The 21,161-nt window shown below is 38.6% G+C and overlaps 1 protein-coding gene across 2 annotated transcripts in view; it reads left to right on the forward strand.

Moving 5' to 3' along the window:
• The window catches only part of mark4b (MAP/microtubule affinity-regulating kinase 4b), a 64,835-nt gene extending 43,731 nt beyond the window's left edge, over positions 1-21,104 (forward strand). The window contains exons 10-17 of one of the 2 annotated variants that reach the window (XM_062419764.1): positions 603-702; positions 1,334-1,443; positions 2,201-2,393; positions 3,212-3,453; positions 4,682-4,785; positions 9,286-9,564; positions 15,913-15,957; positions 17,696-21,104. In XM_062419764.1, the coding sequence (XP_062275748.1) occupies positions 603-702; positions 1,334-1,443; positions 2,201-2,393; positions 3,212-3,453; positions 4,682-4,785; positions 9,286-9,564; positions 15,913-15,957; positions 17,696-18,029 (1,407 nt within the window). In that variant the 3' untranslated portion in view covers positions 18,030-21,104. The remainder of the gene's footprint in view (positions 1-602; positions 703-1,333; positions 1,444-2,200; positions 2,394-3,211; positions 3,454-4,681; positions 4,786-9,285; positions 9,565-15,912; positions 15,958-17,695) is intronic. The other variant, XM_062419765.1, reaches the window with a different exon arrangement.
• The last annotated feature ends 57 nt before the right edge of the window (positions 21,105-21,161 follow it).

Here is a 21,161-nt window from a genome sequence, read left to right on the forward strand (position 1 = left end):
AAAAAAACCCAATTATAGTAAAAATTGGAAACATTAAAACATACCATTAAAAAAAAAACCCCAATTATAAAAATAAAAAAAAGTACAGAAAAATAGAAACAGAGAAAGAAAACAAAAAGCTCGACTGAAATAGAGCATAAAATATAAGAGTGCAGCATAAAATAATGATTTGCATTAAAAAATATTAAAAGAACAAACAGTGCAAATGATAGATTAACATTTAAAGTGCTTTAAAAGAGCTCCATCATAAGCACATGAAAAGAGAAAAGTTTTTAACCTGGATTTAAAAATATTCACATTTGGAGTGTGTTTGGAGCAGTAACAAATAAAATACACAAATGAATTTGTTACTGAGTGTATAAAATATATCAGTTTTTAGAGTAAGAGATGAGACACAACAATGAACAAACACAGAAAGCAAAATGTTTAAGTTACTGATGTAAAAAAATAAATGATATGAATGTATCTAGAAAAAAACTCTTCCAAACATTTTAACTTGTTTTATATCTTATAGTTTTCAGAGTTTTTTGGCTCTTTCATATCAGTTTTTAGTAGCTATAAAAATGTCTCTCTCTCTCTCTTTCTTTGTCTCTCCTCATCAGCAAATAATGAAAGATAAGTGGTTGAATGTCAGCTACGAGGGGGAGGAACTGAAGCCTCACACAGAACCTGTGGAGGATTACAACGACACCAGCCGCATCGGTTAGTAAAACCATAATACCTACTCTTACTTAAGGGTTTTTATTGATAGTCATTACTCATTTATGTTTAATCATTGGTCACGGACTTGTTACTGATTACTCTCTGGTAATGTTGCAGCTGCCCGACAGTCACTGTAATAAAAATGTGCAGTGATTGTAAACTGTGATTGTCTGGACATGTAATCTAAGTGCACCATGTTCAAAGCCGCCACTGTGCAGGCAGCCGTCTGAAGTTGTGGCAACAGAGTCAGAGTGGGTTTAACCCTTACATACTGTCCAGGGTCAATTTTGACCCTTTTTCTTTTACATTTGAGAGTTGTAAAACCACCCTATACACATTTATTTTAGCTGGACTTTTCCTAATGTGACACCAAATATACAGAAATTGAAATAAAATGCATCTTTTTTTTAAATTTGTGCGCAGCTGAGATATCATCATTTACTTACCATAAAAACTGGCCCACATGGTGCTCCAGACCTGTTTTACAGGCACTAAGCTCTTGGCAGGTGTTCAAATCCTTCATATGGATCAAGCACTGAAGTTTAAACAGTTGTAATTTTTCAGTAGATCAGCCTGCGTCACTTGCCGTAGAAGTTGTAGACTGTTTTTAAGACTGTTTATCTCATTACAGATGTGATGGTTGGGATGGGCTTCGCCAGAGAGGAGATCAGAGATTCTCTGGTCAGTCAAAAGTACAATGAGGTCACCGCCACGTACTTGCTGCTGGGACGAAAGAGTGAGGTGAGTGTATCAGCTTAAGGTTATTATTTTGTTTTTTCTCTGCTTGTTTTTTGTTTTTTTTGTATCTTTCTTTCTTAAATATGAATGAGAAAAACTTAATTGTCAGTATATTACAGTATATTTCTCACTAGATAAGCACATATACTTACTTAATCAAATGTTCACAAAATCAAGAGATACTGCAGTATGGGAATATGTCAGATTCAGCATGGTGTCATGTGCCCTGTCGTAGTAATAACAGTAAAATGTAGTACAATATGAAAAAAATATGTGTTTTACTGAGTGTATGAATATGAATGTGTTACTTCAAACCTGCTTTAGATTGAGTCAAGTCAGTTTATTTATAGAGCACATTTAAAAACAAGCGACATCGACCAAAGTGCTTCACAGAGAGATTAACATGTGATGGTTACAATCAAAAATATTTTTTAAAACACACAAACAAAAATAACAAAAAATAAGATAGAAAATCAGATCAGCAGTGCATGCACAATAAGTCAATACAAGCAAATATAAGCTGCAAGAGTATGGTCAGACTTCATGAAGAAATGGGTCTTTAGACAGGTTTTAATGGTTATCAATGGAGGGGGACGAGACAAATAAACTGGAATTTAACTGAATAAATTTAGACTGGACTAATATGATCCTGATTAGAGCACTGGGTTTGTGTCAAGCTATGAGAAGCTATTAGCAGCCTAACTAATACCTGTCTCCAGTCATATTGTAAATTATAAATCCTTTTTCTTCTCTCTGTCAGACGGAGACCAGTGAGTCCCGGTCAGGCAGCAGTCTGAGCCTAGCTCGAGTCCGGCCCGGCACCATCACCAACGGTACCAGCAAACACTCCACTTCCTCTTCCTCCTCTGGTGGACCTTCCTCTTCTTCTTCTGGCCACAAGGCACAGCGCAGTGCCTCGACTTACCACCGCCAGAGACGACACTCTGATTTCTGTAAGGGGTGAAAAATAAAAAAATAAATGAAATAACAAAGTTAATTTTAAACCGTATATTCTATCTGTTGAGTCCTTTACGCCTTACATACTGTTCATATTTGGGCATTAAGTCTTTATACATAATTTCAGAACCTGAAATTATTCATGAGTACCTCATCAGTCATTAATAAACTGGTGATTAATCCTTAATTAAGCTTTCAGAGAGCAGAGAGAGTGTATTCTTTACACTTTTTGGATAGAAAAAAATAAATAGCGCTTTCAATGAATGATGTTAAATGCAGTCATTTTGAATAAATATGAGTTAAATACTCGACAAAAATGTGTATCAGCTGCACAAAAACATTTTTAGAAAGTTGAAATATTTCCATTGTTGTATAATCTGAGTCACATGAAGATAAGTCATCAGATTTCTGGTTAAAAGAAAAGTTTTTTAGGTGTTTTTTCTTCTCTGACGTAAAAATGGGTCAAATTTAGACCCTGAACAGAATGTAAGGGTTAAATCTAAACTGAAAACTCTTTATGTGTCTTTATGCCCTTGTACTGTATATCACTTCTATCTCAGTCTCCTTGAATTCATCAGGCTTTACTAATTAAAAATCTTGTCTGACGAGTTTATCCATTATTGCAAATGTTCTGATTTTTGTCCTATTAGAGGTTTCTCTTTAGGGAATTTTTCCATATTCAAATCAAGGCTCTAAGGACTAAGGATGTTTCATTGCTGTACAAATTATAAAGCCCTCCCCCCCACAATTTGTGATATGTGATATTAGGCTACACAAATAAAATTGATTTGGCTTTGTGTTTGTGGTTGGTTAGATGAGAAGTCCTCTGTTTCAGGTGGTCCGGCGGTTCCGGGGTCCACAAATCCCAAACGCAGTCCCAGCACCGTGGGTGAAGCAGCGGGGCCTAAGGAGGAGCGACTGTCGATCCGCAAGCCGAGCACCAACACCGTCGGCTCCCGTAGCATCCCGGCCCCCTCCAGCCCCATGGTCAGCTCCGCTCACAATCCAAACAAGGCCGAGATACCCGACCGGCGCAAGGAGGTTAACACAACCATGGTGAGGCCGACGTCTTCTTCTGGGTGGGATGAATTGTCCCAAGTGTCACCACTCTGTCACATTTAAAGCCTTATAAATACAACAATTACGTGTACAGATGGCACAGTCTCCTAATCCAATTCTCCCAGATTACAGCATATTGAGGCTACACTGAAACAGATATCATGGAGACTGTAAACATAAACTTCCACCACAGATTAGAGAAGAAGTGAAGAGTAAAGCACACACCCTGAGATGAATCACATACTGCAGCAGTGGTTTAGTCAGAATAACATGTGTGAGAGAGATAGAGAGAGTGTTTAGGTAATGTAAAGAGTTGAGGACAGCAGTCAGATTAACCTGAGATTAACTCTTTAATGTTCTGCAGGGCCGATACAAGCAGAGCTCATGATCATCTGAGGTCAAACAGTCAAATCCTTGTTGTTTTTGTGCTTGTCTGTTTTATGTTATTTATCAGGTTTGGGATTGTTACTTTGGACATGTAATAGGTTACAGATTACTAGTTACCCTATTTAAAATGTAATAAGTAATTTTACTATTTCAATAACTTCATCAAAGTAATGTAATTTATTACATTTGATTACGTTTTGATTACTTTTCTAACCAATGTTTTTAGCTGTTAGCTGTTAAGCAGTTCAGGTGTTGTTCATGGATGCTGACATGATTTATAAGAGATCATTTCTTATGAAGCAAGATTTATCTCTCGTTTGAAAATGTATTCATTAGTTCATGTAGATTTTGGAATATAAAATAAAGATATTTTATGTAAAAAGTCAAAAGTCTGTCATGGGCTTAATTGGTACTGTGACACCATTTAAGCCCATGTGTGCTCCAAATAAGCCCACATCATCAAAACAACAATATATTTATTCAGTAACATGTTAAATATTAAAAAATGAGGAAAAAACCTTCCTGAGTAAAATGTTAAAGGTCTGACTTCAGATGTAACCCCCTTTGTAATCATCAACATTTTCATAAGTTACTTGAATTTATTTACACATGTTTTCTCAGTAACTATAACAGATTAGAGTCACATTTATTTTGTAATTAAATTACGCCGTTACATGTAACTAGTTACCCTCCAACACTGGTTATGAAGGCCAAATATTATTAGAATTGTAAGGCATTGTAATTGTCTCACCCACCACATTCAGACTTTTACTGATAGTCAGGAAATCATTTATTTCAGTGAATTCACATGCTGTTGAATGTATTATTCTTTCTCCAGAATAACGTCCCTGCTAGTGCCATGACTCGAAGAAATACGTATGTGTGTACCGACCGATCCAACACTGACAGACACTCACTGCTGCAAAACGGCAAGGAAAACAGGTAAGAGGAGCATAGGTGTGTGTGTGTGTAAGTCTCCAGAAAATGAATGTAAATCTATGAAAAGACTCCAAAAGTAACAATGGTCTAGTGTGTGTGGGTGTCTCTGCTCATCTTTTACTGTAGATATGATAGAAGAAATTAGTCATATTGTTTAAAGTGTGGACAATTTGGTCCTCCTTCATTTCTTTACATTGAGTTTTTCCTCTTTGGAGCCAATAAACCATGACGCATATGTGTTTTAGCATAGATATTACAAGTAGTAGGTTTCAGTATCATCAAGCAAAATCACCTTTTCCATCACTGTTCTGTACCTCTGCTGTTCTCCCCAAGCCAGAAGATTCAGGATTCACTCATTAGCATGATGAAAATTGAAACTTGGGCGAACACAAATTCACCTCAGTTCACACAGAGCACATTCGCCTCCATTATTGACTTTGTGCAAGCTCTAAATTTCACCTCATCCTGTATATAAACTCCCTGAGGGACCTCGAGGGTTCAAAGTTGAGGTCAGAATTAGCTTTAAGGGATTATAAAGCATTATACTAAGGCAGAACTAATCAGCAGATCCAGCTTTATGAAAACAAATAAGCATCATATTCAGCACCAGATATTATTTAACTGGCTGATATTGTGGCTGGATATCAACTATGTCTGGATTGGATGAAATAAAGTGTGCAAGTTAATCTTCTTGTTTTAACCCACAGTTGATAATGCATTCATATTAATAGTTAATACAGTGTATGTGTGAAGGATTACTGTTACTGTCGAGTGCTGGTTGCCTCTGTTTGCACAGAGCTTAGAGAGTGTTTTAGCCCAGGGTGTTTGTCTCACATACATTTTTTTCTCCTCAAGAAAGGATAAAGAGCTTAGACTGTGCATGAGTAGATTGGTGTGTGTGTGTGTGTGTGTGTGTGTGTGTGTGTGTGTGTGTGTGTGTGTGTGTGTGTGTGTGTGTGTGTGTGTGTGTGTGTGTGTGTGTGTGTGTGTGTGTGTGTGTGTGTGTGTGTCAGTTGGTGTTAATGCACTCAGTATGAACTGTCTGGTGTAATGACAGATGGTTGTCTGCTTGTCAGTCTCAGAAGATGGCAGGCATCATTTCCTCTCTCTCTTTCTCTGTCTCTCTCTCTCTGTCTCTTCCTAAGGTCACTTTCTCACTTTCGTCCCATTTTCCATCCCCTTTCTCTTCATCACTCTCAGAAAGAGAGCCAGAAGTCTGTTGTCTGACCTCCGGTAACATTTTTCCTGCCCAGATGGGAGTGTGTGAGTAGATTAGGAAGAGAGTTTATCAGATGGATACGATAGATATATAGATGGAGTTTATAAATCCAAGATCATATGATGTGTATTTTGAGTATAACTAAATAAAACTTAGACTTGGCGTTAAAGCTGTGCAGCAAAACGTGAAGTATTAAATGATGTTTACTGGAAAAAATCCTGTTAAATGATGCCAGTAAACTGCACACAACATGCTCATGTTATAAGACACCAAACCGACGAGACAGAAGAAGAAAAAACTGTGCTCAGGATGACGCTGACTCACTGTTGTTAAGGAGACTGTTTAGATTTGATTCGACTCCCCCCTTCTTGTGCAGAGAAGACATTATTACACCATTACAATCAGGCGGACGTATTTCAGCTCCCATTTTGTGATTTAACAGGTGGTTACTGGTGGAGGGGAAGAGTAAAATGAGGGGGAGGATAATAGGATGAGGAAAAGAGTAGAGTAGAAGGTAGAGGTGGTGGGGAGGAGGAAGAGATGGGAGGTGGGAGATATCAGTAGGTGAGCAGCAGGATGAAGTGAGGGCTGGCACTGTGCCTCAGAGGCCTTGTCAATGTGATGCCATGTCAGAGTGGTTGACGGGGTAAACACGTGCATGGACACACACACTTTGACATTTCATTAATAAAAATGAATCTTATAAATATATATATAGACAGACACACAAAAACACTGATTATGTAACCGAAAGCATGTGTGCTGCCTTTAACCATATTGTGTTTGTAGACAGTGAACGTATGTAGGCGATTTAATTACAAACAGCACTGTGTGTCTACACATTACGCACACACACACACTAATCTATACTGACACAAGAAGTTAAGTCACCTCATAACAAGACATAGTGTGGATGCAAACAGGAAAACACATAATAAACATGGAGCACACAAACCTACACTCTTACATCCAGAGGCCAGAATATCTTAGCTGAGCGGCTTTTTTACAAAAGTAGAAGTTTTTATTTATGTATTTTGACAAAGAGATAATGAAGAAAGTTTGAATGGATACAGTTTAGATCAGTTAGATTTTACTGTTTAAAATGCAAAAAGATGCCTGTTTAGTTATTGTGACATACATGTGATCTTGCTGCAAATAAATGAGGATTTTTAAAATAACACCTTTTGATTTGAATGGACGTTTCTGAGGGAGTTACTACTGAATAATAAACTTCATTTATATAGCACTTTTCTTAACAATGTTACAAAGTGCTTTACAGAACTAAATAAAACCAAACAAGGCAGATACAATTCAGGGACCACAGAGATAAAGACAGAGTAATAATACACGATGTAAAAAATAATAATAAAACACACTGAAGTAAAACTGTTAAATAAAAAATAAGATCAATTAAAAGTTGTAAAAACAATAAATAGATTTTGTGTGTGTGTGGTTATTTTTTAATTAATCTACAGTATTTCTTTGGATGTGTGAACTGATATCATGTCCTATGTGTCAGTCACTGTTGATTTGCATTAGAAACTGTACATCATAATAATTGGCTTCACAAAGTGTAACCAGCAGCTCTGACGTGCGTAATTGTGCCTCGACGTTGTGCAACATTACATAATAGATACCTGCCACCATAAATGCCTTTATCGCGATCACAGGTCAGCTGGTTAAGGAACAATGAATGAAAGTGAAAGTGACCATGTTGCGTGAACGTACGTATTATGGATTTAGTGAAAAGTAAAGTTGTGCAAATTTGTAGTGAGAATCCAAACAAATAAAACTCCAACACTCATAGATAAATTATTGTGGACAAAGAAGAAGAAACAGTGATTTTGGAGTGGTAAAATACATTTCTTCTCCTTTGTTTTATTTATTACGCTAATGATGGCTTATAACTGAAATACACAGATTTATTTGTGTGAATTTATTATGAAACGCCAGCTGCTACACTTTAGACCATGATGCATTCGAGGAAATAACCTCAGTACACTCCTGGAAAATGCCAGTTCACCAGTGTGGAGCTGCTGTGTCCGCCGCCACCCCCATCCCCACCCGCCACAGTATAATAAGAGCCCTTCATCTAACCCTTTACTCCCCACTCTCTCTCTCTTGTCTTCACTCCCCCCCCCCCCCCCCCCCCCCCCCCCCCCCCCCCCCCCCCCCGGTGTGCACCCCTGCAGGGAGATGCAGTAGACCGCTAGTTCACATTGACGTTAAACGATTTTGCACTGCAACGGCTGTGCTTCAACTTAAGCCGTCTAATGGTTCTGCCCCACTTGAACCCTGTGTGTGGGTGCTATCTAGAGCGTTATGAAAAGCAGCCTCAGGCCACCAGCGAGCCAGAGAGTTAGAGGGGTGTGTGTGTGTGTGTGTGTGTGTGTGTGTGTGTGTGTGTGTGTGTGTGTGTGTGTGTGTTGGTGGTGGGAAGGTGTGACAAAGTGTAAGTGTGTGTTGGATGAAAAGAAGGGAATTGGGGAAAGAGGAAGGGGGGGCATGCTGAAAGAAGAGAGGGGGGGAGTCGATTTTCAGAGATTAGAGAGTGACTGTTGGTCTCTCCATCCATCCGTCTGTCTGTCTGTCTCGCCCTCTTTTTCCTCTGTCTCTTCTTTACACAAACACAAACATATTCTGCCTTCCATAATTTAAGGACACATTGCAGAGGCATAGTCAGTGAGGAATACACTATGTAAATTGTCTTTTGTATCTTTATTCTGGTTTTCTGTGATAATAAATTCAGGGAATACAGCCAGCAAGCAATTTAATTTGAATGTAAAATTAACTTTGTTCACAACACTTGAGATTTGACTTGTGTGTTAGCATCTCTACTTGTATGTAGGTCAATGAAAAATAAGGATAGTCTTAAAAGCAGCATCAAGTTTGTTAAAATGTACATTTCATATTTTTGTTGGTTTTATGACATTTAAAAAGTTATAATGTAAGATCATGCCAAACTAGTTGATATGGGGTTTTATTGAGAATTTAGCGTTTTTAAGCAAGTCAAATTATTTGGTACAAAGTTTTTATGGTTACACCACTTAGACATCTTTGCCATAATCCTCTAATATATTCTCTCAAAATGGATTAAAAGCAGACATTTTATGCTGGGTCCACAAATAAAAGTTATTCATAGGTTTTTTTTTCTTCACATTTTAACCCCTTTAAATTTGACTAAACCACATGGACACAAAAAAACGTCACTGACCCATGTTTGATGAAAGTTTGTACAAATAAACCATCTTTTTCTTCTTTTTTTTCCTCTCCTTTCCCTCCAGCACTGCATCCCACCGCCTTCCCCCCGCCTCCCCCTCTACCCACAGCATCGCCGGGGCATCTGGCGTCTCCTCCTCGGCCTCTACGCCATCCTCCCGTCTCTCGAGGGGGTCCACTGTGAGGAGCACCTTCCACGGAGGGCAGATTAGAGACCGACGGCCTCCCTCCCATGCTCCCCCTGCTTCCCCAACGCCGTCCCACGATGCCAGCCCGCTGCCTCACGCCAGGACCCGGGCCACAACCAACCTGTTGAGCAAACTCACCTCCAAATTGACCCGCAGGTAAGAGGAGAGGCTGGGAAATAAAGTTTGGGAGGAAAGTAGAAAGCTGCTATTGATGTTTAGAGGCGTGACTACATGTGAAACGAAGAGAGAGAGAGATGATAACTGCTTAACCTTTAAATATAAGCTTCATTGCTCATTTGTAATATTTGTAAGTATTTCTTAAGGCTTGTATGTGTTTAATTATTAACACTAATATAGTGTATTAATAGCAGACTGCCTGAACAGGCCTCTATGCAACTGGACTGGGGAAGTGCAGCTCCCTCTTTTACTATATAAACCTTTACATGAAGATCATTTAAGCTAATCTTGCTGCCTCTCATTGTCTTTTTCCTTAACCAATACTAACCTACCAGCCTTCCTTCTCTAATAACAATAATAATAATAATAAAGCTTTTACAGGCTTCAGAATTTGTCCTGCTTAATCGCCGATCTGGATCTAATAGTTATTTAATCCATATTTGTATTAGTTTGTTTTACCTGCTTAAACTAAGAGGTGTTTTTCAGTCTTGTCAGCACCTTTTCTGCCCATTAAAACATGCTGTTACTGCTGCAGGATATCATGTTAAGTCTTAGAAAATTTGCTCAATTGTTCACTCATTTTACGCAGTTAATCCCACTCCAACTCTGAGCAGGTAAAACAAACTATAAGCTATTGACCAGGTCTGCCGATTAGGTGGGACACACACACAGTACAGTATGTCTTTCACAGTCACAGTTCTTCTTGGCTGCTTTATTGTTGCTTTATCTGTTTGTTTGTTTGTTTGTTTGTTTGATTATTTAACAACTTTTGCTTTTCCTTGCCAGTCACCTGCCAATCTATCCTTCTTTTTTGTTTTTGTTTATTTCCTGAACTACAGTACATACAGTTTAATTTGTACTTCTCTGCCTCCTCTACCTGTGCTTCTTACTGTCTGTCATCTCTGTTGTTTATTTCCCCGTCACTTGCTTTCTACTTTCACTCAATGTCTTTCTCTCTTTCTGTGACTCTCTCTGCTGTTATTTTTCACGTTTTTTTCCATTCCTGCGATCCTCTCGACATCTTCTGCTCTTCTTCCTCTCTCCTCCTAGGGTCACTCTTGACCCTTCTAAACGTCAGAGCTCAAACAAATCCATGTCGGGCTGCACCCTCCCACAGGGGACAAAAACAGTTAGTAAGTCTTCCTTTCCCGTGTTTTCTGGCTGCTTTCCTGTCTGTCTGACTGTCTGCCTGCCTGCCAGTTGCCCTGTCATCCCCTCTACCACCCCCCCTCTTCGTCGCTGTCTGTTGCAGGTTGGAGTTTAGTTATACAAACATTAATCTGAGGCAAAGCTACTCTACAGGCAGGAATTTAACCTACAGCAATTCTGGCTCCAAGAAAACTACTGATATGCAGTGGAAACATTATACAGTAGTTTACAGTCTCACATTTTTATTTAATTTAGATTTTTTTTCACAAAAAGTGCTTCTCAGTAGTTGAATTTAACTTAAGATGCATGTTTAATCAAGAATAGAGGAAGACTTACATTTGCTATTTGCTTGATTGAAACGTGTTCTTTTATCACAATGCATGTCATTTTATATCACACTAACACTGGTTGGGATATTTATAGATGTTATGATATAGTTAATATTCTGGCAATTAAGTAGAGACACTGTTAATTGTTTTTAACTGACTCCAGCAAATTACATTAAATTAGATGCACAAAATACTTGAATCACAACACTTAAAAAAATCTGGATACTCCTTCTCATTGATGCAAACATTTTATAAATCCAATATTGCAATAAAGCAGCCCTATTTCATTACCAGTTATATTGAAGAGATTCCTGGTCTCAGTATAATTACATTTCAACTTCAATTTCAACTTTAATTTTATTTATAGAGCACTTTCAACACAATATAGTTGATCCAAAGTGCTTCACAGAGGAAAAACACAAGAACATTTTATCAGAATGATGATGTGGTTGTTGTTGTTTACTCCTCCAAACTCAGCTTTAGTGTTTTTTGCTGCAATAACTAACAAAAGTGGGTTAGAAATAGAAAATCCAGACATTTATCAGTCTGAGTCCTATTAGCTGAGACACCAGCTTATTCTTTTATCCAGAAAACTTAAATTCCATCAAAGTGTATCTCAGTTTTTATACAGAGCAGCTCGATGTCAAAACGGTATGTTTGTGTGACTAAAACTCTAATCAGCAGCCGTCTGCCTGAGTGTGTCTGTTTTGTCTGGACTGCTTGTGTCTCTGCTGGCTGGACTTTGTGCTGTAGTGCTCACTAGAGGCACATTACCCGCTTCCGACGACACAGATAAATCTAGTGTCTGGAATAACAAGGGAGGTGGGGGGTAAAGTTGGTTTGATTTGTAGAAGTGGGTGTTCAAGTTTACCTCCATTAGTTGGACAATAGTCTTGAGTGTTGGCGTGAAGTACAATGGGATGGTTGTCTGTTAGCTTATGTATGCCGAAATCCACAATCACACACACACTTAATTAGAGTCACACGTGTTTGTCTAGTACATGTTTTTGTGTTATTTGAGCTAATGGGGCGATTTATTGCAGCTCAACTGTACTATTATGAGTCATGTAATCAAACCTGCAGTGCAGAACTTTTACATATAAATGAGCGCCCATTATATTTAAGCCCTTGCTAAATGAGTTCCCACATTGCTGATTAAGCCAATCAACTCCAGATAAATCTCTTTCTATTTCACAATACACATTTTTAGATCTGATATCGGTGGTGACTATACCCACGCTGGTGCATCAGAAATGCTGGAAGTACACATTTCTGTGGCGGAAAATAGGCTACAAATGGGCAATTAACTCCATCGTGGTTAATTTCCCCCAATGCCAATAACAGAGTGCTCCTGGGGATGGGGGAGATGAAAGGAGGAGTCACCCGTATGCAGGCGCCAACAGTGTCAACAGTGTTTTTGTAATTACTCACAATACCAAAAGGGGGAGACACACAAAATCCCGCACTCCAGCTTTACGACCATATGTTATCAGCAGTCCTGCAGCAGGGCTGAGGGGGTCTCAGGAAGCAGAAGAAAATCTAGAAGAGAGAGGAAGAGGGGGGGTGGTGCTTTATACAACTTAGCGGTAGCAGTGGTGATCAAGAGAGAGAGAGAGGTTCATTCAGTCTTTAACGTAAACCAATTAATCGCTGTTAAAATCAGCTACTGCTAACATAGTGTGCATTCCTTTTTTTAGGGGTGAATACATCTCTCATTCCTGTGTATAATTGTCCAAATAGACCAAATACAAAAGTTTCATTTATCTAAAACCTTGAAAATTTGGTCTAGATTTCGGTTCAAGTTCTTCAAAATGAAAGACCGAAGGCTTTTCTCTAGAGCCGACATTTTATAGTGACATTAACAGTCAAATCTGTTGTCAGAAAGGTTTTATACAGGTTGACCTCAGATAACAGAATACAGGGTGAGCACATGATTTAGTGTTTTGATTTAGTGTTTGCGATGCTGGTGCTGGTCAAGAAGTAAAGGAATAGGATAACTGACGTAGAAGCAAACAAGGTGGGAGATTTTCTTGACTGATTTGACGACCTTCACAGTTTAAGGAGCAGGGACATGGTGGTAAATGGTGAGGCGGGTAAACTATGAATGTCAGTTTGTAACAGTAACAAGGAAATACAGGAAAATAAAGGTTTTTAAACTCTTAAATGAGCTCCTGTTTAGCATAGTTTAGGTTATAAAGATTTATGTCTGGGTAAAAAGGTAAAAAACGCTTGTGTGGGAACAGATGCTTGTAAGGAGTCTCAGCCCTGCACCAGTCATCCTGACTGACTGACCCAGCGTCACTGCCGTTTTAAATCAGGATTAGTTATGTAACCAGGATTTATCCTTCCCTTAAACAGGGATCTTACACAGCTCTCCCTCAAGATACAAGCAGATTGCTCTGTTACACTGCTGCTAGGCTAGTGTCCTTGGGTCTGTCTCACTCTGCTTCTGTCTCTTTTTTAACATTTCTTTCTGCTCTTCTTTCTCTCATCTCATCTTCCTGTCTTCTCTCTTTCTCTCTCCCTTTCTTCTCTCTTTCTCTCTCAGCTCTCAGCCGTGGTACAGATTCCAGTACTGTAGTTTTAACACTGGCATCACAGTACACAAAGAGTCTCACTCCCCTTGCTCTCCATCAACAAAATTCTTGGATTTTTTCTTTTTTTTGTCCACCCCCCAACCCCCCATTTTTATTTTTCCATAAGGATGTGATACCACGTGTCTTGCTCAAGAGCAGCATGTTACTCACTGACTTCTTTTTTTTTTTTACCCACAAGGAAGGCAAGGTCAGACGTGACACCTCCCAATTATTCGGTCCCATTGCATTTACATAATTACTGCTTCACAGGCCACACTTGATGGTAGATGGCCTTTAAAAAGACTAGATATATATATAAAAACATTTGTACAGCTACTTTTTTCCCCAACGATATAATGGTGTTCAGATTAAGAGGTTTAGTGCTCTTAATCCAACAAGAATGACCCTTCAGATATTTGCTGAATATTTATTTGGATAACATTCATTCATGAATGCAGAGGCATTAACCAGTGATTATCTGTGCGGATTAGCAGGGAGTCCTCCCTGAACCTTAAGAGAAGTGACGCATTAGACTGCAGTCGTCAACAAGCTGAGAGACCGTCTAAAAAAATGTATATTATATATTACATATTAGAGTAAGGTTTTATTTCCAGTAATAAAATAAAAATCTATCAATGAACTCACACTACTGCTCCGTCAGGCCACCCCCAGTTCCTGGAATAGAAATCAGGTTGCCAGGTTGGTGGGAAGTTGGCCCTCAAGTCTAGACTGAAAAAAACAGCAATAGCGACCCCTGGAGGCCATGAGAGGGAAGTGCACTACAACAACGCTTCCAAATCTCAACAGTATCTGACAGCCTGTTGGCTCATTTTAAAGATGCTTTAATTCAGAGCATCATGCATCACCTGTGAGATTATTTAAAGAGAGATACCACATGATTAGAAGAAATGTGACAATCTACCTAAAACAGCAACAAACAGGAATATCTTACATGACTTTAATATCAAACAGCAACTACATTCAACCAAATTTGAGATGTAGGAAGGGATGTTAATCAATAACTGAAAGACGTTCCATTAAAGAAGAAAAAAAACATAATCAATGCAGTTTATACAGAGAGGTAGCCCATGTTATGCCATCATAAACTGGATATCTTTGGGTTTTGGTCTGCGGGTTGGTCAAAGAAAGAAAGTTCATATCATCACCTTGGACTTTTAGTTAAATGTGAGTTTACATTTTTCACTCTTTTCTGACATTTCCTTGATGAATGTAACCTGACGTGCTGAAAAGTAGTCCATAGGACATGTGCATGCTCTTTGTAAAAAGAGCATGCACAAAAAGTGATTGGATGAACCATCTGTCTATCACTGTCTATTACTGTCGTATCATGCCAGGCTCAAATTCAAGATTTCCTTTTATTTGTCATTTCTTTTGCACTTGTATTGTATTGTATTGCAGAACAATCAATGAAATAAACACTAATACCAGAATAAAATAGATTTAATATAGATTAAAATGGTTTGAGAGAGTCAGGATTTAAAAGTAAACATAGAGGGCACCTATTAGTGTCTATAAGGCAGCTGGATTCATGAGATCATGCAAGAATCTTCACAGGACAATGATTTATCTGAACCACTGGTGGTAACTTGAAGCCTGATGAGATGGATCCTTGTGATCTCAGCTGCCTCGCAAGGAGTCTAGAAAATAGAGAAATAGAGAAAATAATCGCCACATTCATCAATTAGTCTTTGACTTCCTCACAAATGTTATTCTTACATCCACATCTTAGCTGTGATTCATGTCAACACCAGACAAAATAAAATGTCCTTTTCTCTAAATAAGTCCGTTATTCTCCTTAAACTCATTAATTTGTGCTTTTACCAGCGTTAGATTTGTGTTTTGTGTGAGTCTTGTCCGGCCTCCGCTGTTGCACACAAACACACACACACACTGTATCTGCTGTGTATTGATAACCCGGGGCCTCTTCTCTGGATTCACCTCCCACCACATTCGTTTAATCTTTTCATTTTTCATTTTGTCATTGACCCCGAAAAACATTTCTGTGGTTTTGTTTCACGTCCATCCAGTCTTCCAGTGTAGTGTCGACCGGTTATGATCCATCTGTGATTTGATTTGATGAACGAGCTGTGGTCGTGTTCTGTGTCGTGGTTGGTAGATTGACTGACAAAGCCCTGCAGTTCATTGGTGCATTTTAAACAGGGAGTTTGGGGCGTGGGGGGGGTTAAGTGGATTTGTGTGAGGATGTCTTTGGCCGATTGATTTCTAACAGATACATTTGTCTTCTTCTTGAGGGTCACAGACGAACCTGAGAGAATCAGCAGATCTCCGGTCACAAGGTGAGTACACGTTCCAGTTTTTTTCCACGTTGAACATCAAAGTGCAACAGAAGAAGAATTATTAAATATATCAGTAGCCAGCTTTCTATAATTTATCAATTAATTTGCTTATATTGATGTTAGTTTACGCCACAATGTGACTTCCCTGTGCCACACATGAATGAAGGTGTTAATGCTCTCAAGTTTCTGACTGACTGTTATTCTGAAGCTAATTTACTAGTACTTTAATCTCTAAGTAAAAGGATTTGTTGAATACTGTATGCACAGAGTTTAACATTACATAATAAAATACATGAAGTATAACATATAACTTTAAATTTCAAGCAGAAACATTGTGTTTATACTGCAGCTGTAAGTGTTTTCATCACACTTATATATACAATAATTTAACTTCTGCACAATCAGTAACACATTCTTATTAAAACCAAAAGCATGCAAACCTCTCTTTCCTAGAACTTGTAAAGAACATATAATTGTTAAAAATCTTCAGCACAGTTGAAATATTTAACTTCTGCACAAAAACTAGAATTGTATTTTTTTTTTTTTTTTTTTTTTTTGCTTTTTCGTGTCTTTTATCCGGACAACTGTCATCATTTTTGGTGCACAAGGAAGCCTGGATGTGCACTCTTTAAATGGAGGACAACGAGCCAAGTATCCAACTTCTTATTATAATTGAGAAACTTTAATTAAATCAATGGTTAAAGGTACAAACTGTAACAGAAATTAAACGTTTGGAACACATTCAGTCATCACAAAAGCATTTTAAACAATTGAAACCTAGACTATAGAAATGATATTGATCTTATGTACTCTAATCATGTATACATACTGTATTATTATTCATTAGTCAGCTGTGTAGCTCCTTAGTGTGTCACTAAAGGTGTTCTGAACTTCCTCTCAGCCTCAGCACCTTCACCCCACTTTCAGTCTCAGGTTAAAAACAGCAGGTAAAAAACCAGTAGCACCATCAGCTAACTGACTGTGGTGTGGCATCTTGTGGTTAGATGATCCCCTTGCTGCTAGAACCTTGGATCTTTTATTTAAATAAGTGGTAGAAATAATAATGTTTGATTGATTGTGTCTTTACCCTCAGTTTTCTCCCACATTAGCAGGTTTCCAGATGTGATGTTTTGGTGTCAGTCGGTGTTATTTGTGATTTCTAGTGACCACAGTGAAAAGCAAATCCTAAATAAAACAAATATTAATACATTTATGAAAATATATATAGTATATATGTCATTGTGAACTCATATTAAAGATAGTCATTCAAGGTGGGTTTGATCTGTGTTTAGTATGAAAATATAGATGTTAATAGACTAAAACATACACATTCCCCTTCAGTCTGTGACTTAAGTAGCAATGTAGAAATGTAAAAATCCAATAATGTGTGATATTAATTGTTTTTTTGTCTCCCCCTCTCCCCTTCCCTAAACACTCATACACTGATATTCATTCAACCATACACTGACTCTACATCCATCTCACTTCAACTCAAATACATTCATTCCCATTTATCCTTTATTTTGTTTATTCACATCTCTACATTTACCCAAACCCAACACACCTACATTATACTCTTCTCCTGCTCCTCCTCCTCCTCCATGCTTATTTTTGTTATTCCAACCTTCCACTTGTTAACATCCCATATCAACCCTGTCCTTTCTTTGCTTTTATCTCCTTCATTTCCTCCTCTATTCTCCCTTTGCATCGCCCGTATACCCCTCCCTCTCCCTTGCAGTCGCCATATATCTGGGCATCAGAAAGCGGCCGAGCCCCGGACCCCCCGATGCGGCTGGGATGTGAGGGTGCGGAGCCCTCGCGACCCGGCCGAGGTGGTGCTAGCACTGCGTGAAGCGGCACAGGGCTGCGGCTGCCAGGTCCACCTTGCCGGGCCTTTCCTCCTGTCCTGCACCCATGGAGCAGCCGGCGCCCGCGTGGCCTTCGAGGCCGAGGTCTGCCAGCTGCCCAGTGGGCTGGGCCAAAGCAGCGGTGTGAGGTTCAAGCGCCTGTGGGGGGCACCGTTAGCCTTTAGAGACATCGCCACCAAAGTGTCCAAGGAGCTAGAGCTCTGAGGGCGACAGGAGGCGGGGCAGACTGAGGACGGACAGGCTGATTAAAGAGGAGGGATGAGGAGGAGGAACAGTGAGGCTGAGACCGTCACCTCCTCCTCATCCTCCCTCGGCTCCACCTAAGCTGATGCGGCTAGCGATGCCTCGCCTCCGCCAAAGACCCTCATCTTCTGATGCCACCAATCACAGCCAGAGAAATGGATGCACAGACACGGATAGACCACCATCTGCAGATTTATGATGACCTTTGACCTTGGAACTGTCAGTGACCTACGAACTGCTTAACCAACACGCCACCACCTCCATAGTCAGCGAGCCCTTGGAGTCAAACTGTTCTCTCTTTTTTTTTTTTTTTCATGATAATGAGGATGGTGTTGCTGAGAATGGTCGCGATTGATAATTTGTTGTTGTTGTTGTTGTCATTGTTATTCCTATTGTATCATATTTTGTCATCATTCCTTTTTAAAGAGCTGCTATTTAAAGAAATGTTTTAAATTTTTTTGTGTATTAAGTTTATTTTCTTTCTTTAATGCTTTTAAAATGGGCAGAAGTTTGACACCTGTTGTCATTCTCCGAAGTGGAACGTCACATATTTTAAGAAACGAGGGGCGCAGTCTGACCTCCAGCCTCTAGAGGGAGACATGCAGAAATGCAGAGACTTTTATCAGATTGATTGAAGCATCATGGCCTTTCTGCCCATTCATGGACAAAGCCCATTTTACCGCTCAGCTGGGATTCTGATGTGTGTTTGCAGCATTTCTGGTAAAACGTCGTTATCTGCTCTGACTTCTCCACAGTCGACTGATAACTGGCAGCCCAGCCGCTTTCAGACAAGCTGATGTGATCTGTTGTACTTGACAACTTCATCATTTTGAATTCACCCTAATTTCAAATGCTCAACTTTCCCCTCACTACCTTTTTTATTTACATGCCAAAGTCCTTTTCAAATTGAAGATTTTCATAGTTTACAGTACAAAGTGGGATTTATTCCTTCAACTGGAATCATGATTTTTTTTTAAATTTTATTTCACTAAAGGATGTTAGCTATAACAGCCAATTCACATTATTTTACATGAAATGCTTCCACACAGCAGATTTATTTAATTGAAATTAGAAAGGCAGGTTATGTCAGCCAATCAGGATCCAGTATTGACATTGATGCACCATTTAACTGACTTTAATTCAAGTGAATAAAGTCAAGTTAACGCTTAACTAATATTTTTTCCCTTATAGTAGATTTGAACACAAAAGGAAAGCTTAAATTGAATTTCTTTTGCAGCATATCTGTTTTCACTGAGTGCCGAGACAAATTTTAATTGTTTGATATGTGCCACAAATGGTTAAAAATTCCTTGTTCTGCTCAGATGTGACAGCTTTTTTTAATTGGTTCTAGTTTTATTCAGAAAAACAGTAATGGCTTAATATGTGCTTTTTTAGACAATAACCGTTTTTTAAAATATAATTTGATCTCTTTTTCATCATTTCCCCCCACACAAATGATTACTGGTTCATAGTAAATTAAGGAATAGGAGTTTTACAGAAATACATTAGTTATATTCTGGTAGCACCTGTCAGGAGGCCATCACTTTCCTTAAATGTAGTGCAATACAGCCACAAAGCCAAGAATCAAGACTTGAATAACAGGGCTCTTTGTTTTTATATATATATATATATATATTTTGCTGATTTGTCGTTAAAATTCATTGAGCACTTTTATGCTTTCTAGCCAGGATTTTGTTGCACCACACTGGCAGAGTTTTTAATTAATCTGTATTTTTTTTTCTTTTTGTTTAATTTGTTTTTAAAAAACCCATCATATTGTCTCACATGTTTAAAGCTCACTGAAGTGAATAATTGACATTCTGAATGTCTTTGCTTGTACTTACCTACGACGGCTTCTCGATCTCTTTCATTTTAAAGCAGTGAAATTAGTGAGTGATGGCTGGACGTCACATTACATTACAACACCCTCAGTTTTCCTGGTAGACGTGCTATCTAGTGCCAGCGATGCCACAAAGTCATATTAAGGAAATGTAAGGTTTAATTTTCTACAAAGTACCAAATATCTGATAAACTACAATTCAAAATGGTAAAATCTGTCTCCATAATTTTTTGTCATATATTTACATATATTAGTTTTGTGTTCTTAACCTCAGTGACACTTGTGATGTATTAGAAACTGTAGACCCCCCCCCCCCCCCTCTGTTGACCAATAAGGCGGCAGCACTGCTTGAAAAAGGGTGTGCGACTGTTGACCAATCAAATTTTGTCATTGCTGTAAGAAGTGTTCGACTGTTAACCAATCCAAAACCGCCGCCTCATCGAGCCGACTGTATACATTTTCAAAAAAAAGCATGCAATGTGTGCATCGATGAGGCAGCGATTTAAGATATGAATGTGACCTTAACTTTAGTTTGCATTAACAAAATAAATAAATAAAACACTTCCTGCTTATTAAAAAATAAAGCTACAAAACAAAGATTTGACAAAAATAAAAAGAATCATACAGTCCCAACGAAGTGCTACATGGATCATATATTGCTGCATTAACACTGACTACTCCAATATCAAAAAAAGAAAGAAAAAAAAAAGTTGTCATACTTTATATTGTAACTCTATAAATAAAGCCAACCAATTATAACTTGTACTTCGGACGTATTCAGCATCTAACACAACAACTGATAAATAATGGAAAAGAAAATGTCAATGTTAACAGCCGACTTGTGACCTCTTTTACGACTCTCGAGGTTACAGGAATCAGTTTCATGGGAGATTTCAGCCACAGCAAGGGTGGCCACCACTGTCTGAAAATGTGAAGCTGTGATTTAGGGCTAGTTTTTTGCAGACTTTTTTTTTGTTTTGTACACAACTGGGACTCACTCTATGACCCCTGTTCTCTAGATACTGTTTAGAGCCACGCTTTAAGGCTACAGTTCTGTTGTATATTGTGTTTGAAGCTGTCGCTGTTATCAACAAAACTTAACTTATGGGCTTAACTTATGGACGGAAAATGATCGACCTGCAATCCTGCATGTCTCCTAGGAAATAATGTGTGACAAATAAAGACTTTCAACCTTTTTTTATATTTTATGTCTGTTTTTTCTCAGATATTGAACACCTTTGACATGACATGGT

This window comes from Scomber scombrus, chromosome 5 (genome assembly GCF_963691925.1).
Source record: "Scomber scombrus chromosome 5, fScoSco1.1, whole genome shotgun sequence".
NCBI classification, from domain to species: domain Eukaryota; kingdom Metazoa; phylum Chordata; class Actinopteri; order Scombriformes; family Scombridae; genus Scomber; species Scomber scombrus.